Source organism: Sesamum indicum, linkage group LG16 (genome assembly GCF_000512975.1).
Source record: "Sesamum indicum cultivar Zhongzhi No. 13 linkage group LG16, S_indicum_v1.0, whole genome shotgun sequence".
NCBI lineage: Eukaryota > Viridiplantae > Streptophyta > Magnoliopsida > Lamiales > Pedaliaceae > Sesamum > Sesamum indicum.
In genome coordinates, this window is record NC_026160.1 from 805,303 (window position 1) to 816,351 (window position 11,049).

The 11,049-nt window shown below is 32.3% G+C and overlaps 1 protein-coding gene across 1 annotated transcript; it reads right to left on the reverse strand.

The window, feature by feature from the left end:
- LOC105178601 (proline-rich receptor-like protein kinase PERK2) lies at nt 1,254-3,355 on the reverse strand. The gene is made up of 2 exons (XM_020699418.1): nt 3,157-3,355; nt 1,254-2,127 (listed from the first exon to the last, which is right to left on the reverse strand). Exon 2 carries the CDS (start codon nt 2,104-2,106, stop codon nt 1,462-1,464), a length of 645 nt encoding a protein of 214 aa, XP_020555077.1. The 5' UTR covers nt 2,107-2,127; nt 3,157-3,355; the 3' UTR covers nt 1,254-1,461.

An 11,049-nucleotide genomic window follows, 5' to 3' on the forward strand; every position in this document is an offset into this window, starting at 1 on the left:
CGTCAAAAATTTAACAAAATTAGGTAATGGAACATAAATTGTAAACTCTTTTTTTAGATTTATGGGACTAAATGTATTGCGTTGTAAAATATTAAGACTAAAATCACAAATGAGGTAAGTTAGGGGGACGTAAATTGCATTTTCCATAAACATTTTCTTTATTTTCAAAAAATGGTGGAGGGACGGATTTTGTTTCACTAGCAATCTTTCGCAATGAATTCTTTTCTTGCGTTTTTCATCAGTTTGTTGATATGTTCGTTGCTAATCTTACTTTGCAACCGTTTTCTTTTTTTGTTTCAAAATCAGTCGCATAAGTCACAATTAATTCTTTTTTTCCTTTTCGTAGTAAGCATGAATTATCAAATTAATTTAACTTGATTGTATTGATATTGAATTAATATTTTAACTTAAACTTTTCAAATAAGGGCTTATAATTTTAATTATATATCTATAGAAAAGATTGTCCAAACAAATATGAGAAATTGAAAAGTTTAAAAATATTGCGATGATAAACAAGCTATTATCTAAAATTTGGGGATTGACTGAAAAAATGAGAACGCTAATGTTGAAAAAAATTCAGGTTAATATTATCTTGTATCATATTTAAATCTACATATGCATGTCCAATACATAAATTTTTATCTAAATATACATGTGATATAAATTTTCATAATCATACATATATATATAGCTAATTGCAATATAAAACATAATATCAACTCATAATAAATTTTTTGATTATATTCACAGCAAAATATATAATATTTAACTTAATTGTTATAGTTAATAATAATAATCATAACAAATAATTTTTTTACTGTGGAAAATTTACATAGTGTTTGGTTTTATTTTTGGCCTATCTTTAAGATGGGCCAAAATATGGACAATGCTTGTCTTGATTTGTTTTGGAAGTTTTGGTGGTGTTTTGAGATGTTTTGAAATAATAGTTCATTTATTTTTGGTCAAAATAAGTCTACATTAATTATAGGCCCTACAACTAAAAAAATTATATACATACTCATATATATATAAATATATTTAAAAAAATATTATTTGACGATAAACAATAGTTTTTTGTCTCTCACTAAACGGCATCAAACATACCATACTTATTTTATATTATTTCGAAAAACAAATCCAAACATATATACTATCTCTAACACATCCTTATTTATGTTTCTTTTTCTCTCTATATCTTTACAGAACACACCAAAACAAGTAAAAAATGAAACCAAATATATTGTTTTGTCTCGATTTTCTTTAATTTTAATTAACAATAGTCATTTATCATAATTTTTAGCCCTAAAATTGAACACGGGTTGCGAGGAAGGTGCATAAAAATTGTTGGCCAACAAGAACAATGTGTTGCGTGCAATGTAAATCATAAAAAATGGAGTAGAATACAATCAGCAATCAGACGAGCAACGAATTCAAGATCCATTTTTCGGCTAAGTAAGCACCTCAAAGATTGAAGAACATCGTCATGAGAAAACCAGAAGATGCGGCGGTGAGAGCACCCTTCACAGTAAATTTAGTGGCTGAGGAGGGAGCCGGCGGCGGCAATAAGGAACCAATCGGAGAAGGAGCGGCAGCGGCGGGTGGCAACGTAGGGTTGCTGGCAGCCGCCGTGGGTGGTGTGGATGAAGGGGACACCTTCGGAGCAGGCGAATGAGAATGGTATGGTGATGGCGCTGGAGCCGGTCCATGAGAATGCTTGGGTGACGGCACCGGAGCTATACTTTTAGGAGGTGGGGAGGAAACTGGACGGCCGACGGAAGGCGTTGGTGGCAGAGAAGGGGCGGTTCTTGGTGAGGGAGGCGGAACGGAGGGAGTGGTGGAAGGGGGTGGTGGAGCCGTGGGAGGGGTGGCGGGTGGCGGTGGTGGAACGGAGGGAGTGATGGAAGGAGGAGGGGTGGCGGGAGGCGGTGGAGTAGTGGAAGGCGGCGGTGATGAGGCAGCAAGGATGTCAATTTGGACCTTCATGCCGCCAAGGCAGTGGCCGGCGCTTCCACAGATGAAGTATCGGCTGGCCGCGGGGGGGTGGCTGCAAAGGGCTGCTAGCACTGCAGGAATCAAAATCTGGCTTGGAAACTTCAGTAACATCATGATTTGTGGTGTACTGGAAAACTGCATTCAAATTCACCAACTCATTAGTTCAGTTAATTCACATCAATAATTTTAAATCAAATAATACACTCTAAGAATACAAAGAAACGGGGCTTAAATAAATTTTTGGTCTCTTAATTCAGATTATTTGGATTTTTCATTCTTTAATATTTTAGGGTAATATTTTGCTACTGTTTTTTTTTTTTTTTTTTTTTTTAGGGTAATATTTTGCTACTGTTTTTTTTTTTTTTTTTTTGTGATTTCAGTCATTTTTTCGTTGGAGTTCACCATTCCACGAGGAAAATGCATGTGCATCTCAAGTGACCTTTTAAATTTGAGGTTATTCTTCCTATTAACTAATTTTTTCGACTATTTTTATCTTTAACTTTCTGAAATAGCATTTTGGTCCTGTATCTTTTTAATTTTCGCAATCTCAATCAATTTTTTTTTCACTAAATTTCACATCCACCAATGAAAACTCCAATAAAAAAGAATTGAAGTCATGAAAATTAAAATATGTAGGACCAAATTAGAACCGTAGAAAGTCAAAAGATGAAATTACCAAATGACCAAAAATGCATTTAATCCAAGAAACAATACACTAGCACATAACTAAATAGGAAAAATTGTAAAATTAGTCGTGTAACTATAAAAGATGGCAATTGTAGTACTATACAGATCCATTTCAGCAATTTATTCTTGTAATTTTAAGAGTTTCGCATATTGAGGATAAAGAAAGACTGCACCAAATTAAGCTTATCAGTGCATGTCACATGTACTTCTTCGGTCATTTTTGTCTTAAATATACTAATACTTTAAAATTATAGGGTAAAATTATCAAAGTGAATTCGTACAATACTAAAATTGTCATCTCCCGTTACAGAATTGAAGTTGCAATCTTTTGTAACTAAACATATACCCATTTTTATATGATTGAAACTCACGACCTTATAGCCTTTGCATCTCAATCTTACCACCTAAACGAGGCCTTTAAACATAATCAAATTTCAAGAAATTGGAATGCAAAGTATTTAATTAATTGATACTCACTTAAATTGTCTCCCACCAAAAATGTCTGTGAAGAAGCCCACGTTGTAAGATCTGTGGATTGGTCCCATCCACCATTTGGAGCTCCAACTGTGTAATTTGCAGCCATGGTGAAGTTGATCATCATGGCCATTGCAGCCAAACTCACAACTGCCTGCAGCATTTTCATTGCAAATGCTTTGATGATTTAGGTGTTTGGTGGTTTTTTTCAGACAGAACACTCTCATGATTGTTGTCCGTATATAAAAGAGTCCACAGATGAGGCTTATGAAACAAGTTGTAATATAATACAATGTGTTGTCTGATGCGCAAATGACAGGATGTTTCTCAGGAACCAATTTGCAGTTTTCTGACAAATTAATGATTGAGTTGTACTAGTATTTTATGCACCCAAATATTTGACTTTGTTTTTTTCTTTATTTTTGTTTGGTAATTAAAAAGTTGCGTCGGAACAAGTCTACAGTTATTATTTTTTTCGTCAAAACTTGTCAAGATATTACTCAATTTGATCACAGTGGCTCCACCAACGCACCACTAATTAAGTCACACCTACCTTAAAAGTTATATCATATTGTCGTTGAGATTGCTTGGGAAACTATTTTAGTTCCTTAACCTCTTTATCCGTTGCTAATATCTTTGTTTGCATGACTCTTTCTTCTGGATCAGGTAAACTGCAGTATATCCGAATAATAAAAAAGACAACAAATCCTTAAGGAAGGAGACAAGGCAGATAAAAATTCTAGCTGGTGAATCTATTTTTTAGGTGATTCAAAAACAGTTGGAAACGAAAAATCGAAGAACAAAAAAGGAGATGAATGCACCCAAATTCGTATCAGCAACCTTATGCAACACATTTCCTAATATCGAAATTGAATTTAAATTAAAATCTGGATTAATTCATTTGCTTCTTGAACTAAAAGCTTGTTGAGATATTACACAATTTCGTTACGCGTAGCTTCACCAACATATCAATAACTCAAATACCATCTTAAATTGGATCAAAAATTATGAACCAACCACCACGATTTGATCGTACTCAAATATTTGAATAATGACATTCAAGTGAAAAATCAAACGTCACGACAATTAGAGCACGTTGGTGGTTTTGACTTGGTCATGTAGGTGTCATATTTTTCTTTTGGAATGTATGGAGAGATGGTGGGAGTTGAGTTGATTATTGAAAGACAAAGTATATTGGACATGCTAAAACATGGTCACCACAATCTAATTACTTTTGGTCAATGTATTGTATATTGTTAATATTGTTGACTTGAGATTTCTGCTTTGATATGTGGGGTTGGCATTGGCAGAGATGGTTTATATTAATAGTGTGGAAAATTCTTATCTGAGACATTTTTTAATTATATTTAATTCTTTATATGATAATTAATTGTAGGGTTATTGCTTTTAAATTCTTCTAAAAAACATGAAATTATACTTTACCTCAACAAATTTTGAAATTATATTGTCATCCCCTCGGTAAAATTTTCCTTTACACCTAACACCATTTCTTTAGGGTTTGGACGAAAAATACAAACGATATAAAAAGAAAATTATATAAATTTTTATTTTACCTCTTATTTAATATTTTTATACTTACAAAGGGATGAATGTAAAGTATATATATGTGGAGTGAGGTTACATCATTATAAATTTTTACTTATAAGTACAAACAAGTTTAATTAGCTCTTTCCATGATTTTTTTTAATGTTTTTTTATCATGTATGATAATTAACAATATCAAAAAATCGTATCTCTTCTAGTGATATAATATGCAGATACGGCGATATGAAACACATGACACGCCAATTCTTTTAAAAATTTTAAACTCGATACGGTTTTGATGTTATTATCTATTATATATAACTATATATTCATATTATCTAAATATTCAAATATATTTTTATCATTTCAAGTACACAAAAAAGAGAGGATGCCAACAATGGTGTCAAAATATAATTAGCCTCATTTGTAGATTATGTGTTCTAGCTTGGGAAGACTGAGAAAAAAAAGAGTTTCAACTTTATAAGAAATGTGGAGAAAAATGAGTTTGAATGTGGTAGAATCGTTTCTTCAAAAACGTTTCTTGTTTTGATTTTTGTGTTGCTCATATACTTTTCTCAAATGTATTAAGAAGATACTTCTTGTGTTACAAACATGTCAATATTATCTACTTTTAAGTGATATTTTTTTTAATATTCATTTAATTTATCAACTGAAAGTGATGGGTAAGAATATAATTTCAGTCCTGTAATTTATGAAGTGTAGCATTATTGATCCTAGGTGAGTTGATTTTCGCATTTTACTCCTGAAATTTTAAAATTTTGGTAATTTTCATCCTTTTGGCGGAAAATAGCATGTGACTTTCACATGACCTAATTAAATTACAATTTTAGTCATGTAATTTAAGGGGCGTTGGCAATTAGTCTTGTAACTTAAGGGAGTTGGCATTTTTTGTCCTCCACGAATTAATTTACAAGACCTAAATTCCAATCTAATTGAATCATGTGCAAGTCACATGCATTTTATTGATAAAAGGATTGAAATTGCTAAAATTATAAAGTTACATGATTAAATTACAAAAATCAATTGTACACCATAAATGCCCCCTTCCAAAGTTATAGGACTAAAATTATAATTTTTCCTAAAGTGATATATAGGATATATATATGTATATATATATATATCGAGAGCCTATCTATTAAGCAATATACATCGATCCAGTACAGAAATGATTTTTGAAGTGTCGGTGCATTATAATTTAGGAAATATTTTTTTTCAAATCACATCTGTCTGAACAAAATCAATTACACTATAAATATAGTGCAGTTATTACATAATTATTTTTTTTTATAAATTGAATACCAATTGCATAATTCGTTCTTTTCTACAATACCTTTTGGTAAAATCGAGGTTCTAAGCTGAGATCTTAACTTCTAGTTTTGTTAGAAATTAAGCACAGTGTTTATTTATTTTTACATTATTACTAATTGTTAATTAGATATTGAATTAATAATTTAATATGATAAGGCATAAACTTTTTGATAGGGAGGAGAAAAACATAGAAAATACAAGACTCATCCCTTTCTCCATTCAAATACTGGGATGCACGTATATAGACATTTGCGCCCTACGGATATTATATAAACTTAGCTATAGGAGCACACCTAAACCTAATGTTTGTATTTATTTTATTTATTTAATTACATAGAAAAGATAAAATATTTAGAATAATATGCAATTTTTTAGATTATAACCGAATTAAATTGCAACTTTAGTCTGTAATTTAGAGGTCGTTGACATTTTTAGTTCTATAACTTGAGACAATTGGCATTTTTGGTCCTTCATGAGTTTATTTATAGGACTAAAATTGCAAGTAAATTACAATTTCCATTCAAATTAGCAGAAAAAGGACTAAAATTGCCAAAGTTATAATATTACAAGACTAAATTGCGAAAATCAATTTGTATAGGACTAAAGATGTCATTCCCTAAGTTACATGACTAAAATTACAATTTTTTCTTGGCAAAAAAGTTAAGCAAGCATTGTTCCAAATATAGTCATGGCAAATACCACTGCAAAATTAATTCAACTATTATCCATCTATCGAACAACATTTGGGACGGGAGTATACACTCATCTCGAGTCCGCATCAAATTTGAGACAAATTTGTTTTGCCCATTTTAAAACTTTTCAAGTATTCACGGTAAGAAAATAACTTGATAGCAATGAAAAATAATTAGCATTGAGGTCATTAGCAAGTAAAATTTTTGTTGTTAAATCATATTTTTTAATATAAGAATTTACTTGCTAATATTTAGTAATGAAAATTTACTTGCTAATGAATTTAGCAACAAATTTTTTACAATATATATTAAATAGCGTAGATTAACAATGAAAGTTTTACTTGTTAATTAGCTCTAGGGGTGGACGTCGGGTCGGGTTCCTCGGTTCAGGGGTACCCGAACAAGCAGTCGGGTTTGGGTAATTATACTCAAGTTTAATTTTTTTTTTTTATTATAATGAAGCTATAAGATTTTATTTATAAAATAAATTGCAATGACAAAGAATCACTAGAGACATTCAATTTTTGCAAACATCATTAGCAAACAACATGAACAAAATAATCCATCAAGTCATTACATTCTAATCATCAATTTACAATTACAAATTTACAATTTACATGTGAAGTACTAGATCTAAAATAGTCCAAACTCCAAAATAGTCCACTCAAATATCAATTATGGTTGAATCGACTCCCAATTTCGTCAGCTCTACAAGAAAACAAACAAAAAAAAATAATAATTGAGATTAATATAAATAGAAATATATAGAATTTTATATAAACAAAGTAAAAGAAAAAATAAAAAGTACCTTGCTCAAACGTTTTAATTTCACTTAAATCTTCTTCTATGCTTATTGGATTAGAATCTTTACGGATCCATCTTGAGCACAAATAATAGCTTGAACAATTTTAGAAGATAGTGAGCTCCTAAATGCATCAAGAACAGGTCCACCAGTGTTAAATGCGGTATCTGAAGCAACAGTCGAGACAGGAACTGCCAATATATTTCGAGCCATCTTTGAGAGAATTGAAAACCTCTAAGTGTTCACTTTCCACCATTTTAATATATCTAACTTTTCCCTATACTCTTCAACATCCTCATTGAGATACTTCTCTAATTCTGATTTCACCTGACCTTTTCCCCCTGTCATGTACATCATGTACTCTTGTTGTAAAGAAAACCTGCAAGTCTCGTTCTCTTCACCATGGATAAACATTTCCTTTGGTGAGGAAGAAGATGAAGAAACACGATTAGACGATGAACTCGGGCTTTCTAAAGTTCCTTGAAGAGCGTGTCCATATCTTAACTTGTAATCATTGAACAACTCATGAATACTATCTCGTACTCTCTCTTTCATTACATCACTTTGTCCAATATTACCATATAATTTATCAAAAGAAAATTCTACAAACCCCAATTTCATGAAACACAATATTAGATGTGACATATGAAGAACCGGAAATGCACAATTTGAGACTGTAAAAATGCTTAAAAAAACTTCAATAGCATCTTTGCCCTATCCGAGTCGGATTCAATAGGAACCCCATCAAATGGTTTCTTTGAAAGATCAGTTTTATAAGCAAGATCTATATCTTCATAAGCATCAAATACCCTTTTAAGACATATCGCAGCTTCTAACATCAAGTAGGTGGAGTTTCATCTGGTAGGTACATCAAGAGACAATAACTTTTTTGTTTCTATAAATTCAGCGTATTCTTGAAATTTTTTGTACCTAGTCGGAGAGTTTCTCATGTACCTAACCGCCTCTCTAATACGAGATATTGCCTCATGCTCATCTTTTTCTTTCAAACCATCCTGAACCACAAGGTTGATTATATGTGCTATACACCTCATGTGCACATATTTTCCACCTAAAATATTTTGACCCCAGTTTTCAAGTTTCCTTTTCAAGTAAACCATAGCTCCATCATTAGAAGATGCATTATCAACAGTAATCGTAAAAATCCTATCAATACCCCATTGAAGCAAACATTTCCAACATCTCTACTAACTTTTTCACTTTTGTGTCCGATAATTGGACAAAAATTCAAAATTCTCTTATGTAAATTGCAATCATCATCAATAAAATGAGCAGTGAGACACATGTAATTGACTTTCTGAATAGATGTCGAAGTGTATGTTGTAATGCAAACCCTTTGAGCATGATTTTTAATAAATGACTTCAATTTTGCTCTTTCATTGACATACATATGGAAAATGTCTTTTGTTATTGTCCTTCTTGATGGAATAGCAAACATTGGACAAGCCACCGATATAAAATGTTTAAATCCAGAATTCTCAACCGTTTTAAATGGGAGCTCATCTACAATCAACATATAAGACAAAGCCTCTCTAATTTTCTCTTGATCAAATCTCCAATTGACAAGAGGGGCCTCTTTTTCTTGATCAAATCTCCAATTGACAAGAGGGGCCTCTTTTTCGCCTAAACGAATTGATTGAAAAGACAATCTCTTCTGATTGGTGGAAACATCATGAGGTTTATTCTTGCAAGATTCAAACTGGTTCTTTAGAGGCCTAGTTCCATGTACTTTTGCATCGGCTTTGATTTCCCTACTACAATATTTGCATCTAGCCTTTTGCACTTTATCTTTTTCACAGTAAAATTTATGAAAATGGACCCACCAAGGTGATCTAGAAGTCACTACCCTCTTTTTTCTTTTCTTAGAATCAAGTGGAATATCGTCCTCATCCTCTAACATATCCATACCCTTATCAACATCAAAGTCAACATGATCACCACTGACCGGATTATGAACCATGTTCATGTTTATGCCTTGATCTTGAGTATCTGATAAGTTTACAGTAGGTGAAGATTGAGATTTAGAATTTGACATCTGCAAGATTAAAACATCCACATATAAGATACACAAGATCCCATAATCAATGGACGAAAAGTATATTGACCCTAAAGTAATTCCCCTGCATTGCACATACCAAAATGAAATAGAAAAAAACAAACACAATCAATTACGTAACAAACAAAATAAAACAAGGAATTTGATGTGATTAAATGTGAATCAAGTAAAAACATTTCCAGCCTATTAGGCATCAGCATCATTAAGTCTAACTTGTTGATTTTCTTGCTTAAATTAATACATCTTGAGGAATTATTCATGCAACACAATACCAGTGAATCTAAGACTTCTTGTCAACTAAAATATGCTCTCAAGTCTCAATACAAACTGCCTTCATTCATTTTATATCTTTATTCTCACTGTTTTTTTTTTTACTTAGTCAAAATTGGGCATAGATTCTCCATCACATATAACAATGAAGGGGAATAGACATGAATTTCAATGTCGACACACCCCCGAATTTTCAGGCTTTAAAATGGAATCTGGAACTAATTTTGTCTTCAAGAATGGTCCACGTACAAAAATTTTGCAAAATCTTAGCACATAAAATGGAATTCACGTGTGCCCGACTACTTTAGCAAAACAGCAGTAGCAAACAGAGAAGCAACTTTATCACTATTGAAATTAAGGAAGAAGATGTTAGTTTACAGCAAAATTGCAGAAACACTATATCATTCCATTACCGTGCGATGGCAACAGGCGGCGAGTGGTGGCTGGCAGGCTGCAGCAAAAATTCGTAAGGGTGAAGACTACGAGTCTCGTGCAACGGCGACGGCGAGAAGGGTCAGCAGTGAGAGAGAGGGAAAACACAAGCAGTGACTGTGAGAGAAAGGAAGAAGTAAAATGCAGGAGAGTTTGAGAGAGAGATGGAGACGGGATAAACCCTATAAAAATTTTCCTCCTTTTTAAATCGGGTTGGGTTTAAAAACCCGATCCCGATTTGATTAAAAATAGGTAGGTTTCAGTTTATCCGAACCCGCCATAAAAACACAAACAAACCTACTTGTTTTACCCGAACCCGATTGCCCACCCTAATTAGCTCGACACTAACTTCAGCATTATATTTTTTTCGTAGCTATTAAGGTATTTTTGTGTAGTAATTATTGGCAATGACAGGTTTTGCACGTCTCAAAAGCCTATTCCAAAAGCCGTACTCTCCTGTAATGTTAAAATAAAAAAATGAATTTAAGGCCTAAGGTGATTATAAATACAAATTTAAGGAACAATTATAGTATTTGTCTGAGTACATTTAATATGATTAATAGTCCTTCGGTATTTCTACTTTATGTTATAACACTCCCCTTGAATGACCATTTGTGAAGAATGTGCCTCATCACAACTTTGTTCAAGAAAAATTCAATGGGATAAAAACTATTGACTAAGGAAATAGAGTATATCATTCTTTAGAATACTTCAAGATTCAAAAAGTTGCTTCATAAAAAATACTTTTGGAT

Coding starts and splice junctions, on each gene's coding strand:
- LOC105178601 (XM_020699418.1), bottom strand. CDS start 2,106: ATGATGTTACTGAAGTTTCCAAGCCAGATTTTGATTCCTGCAGTGCTA.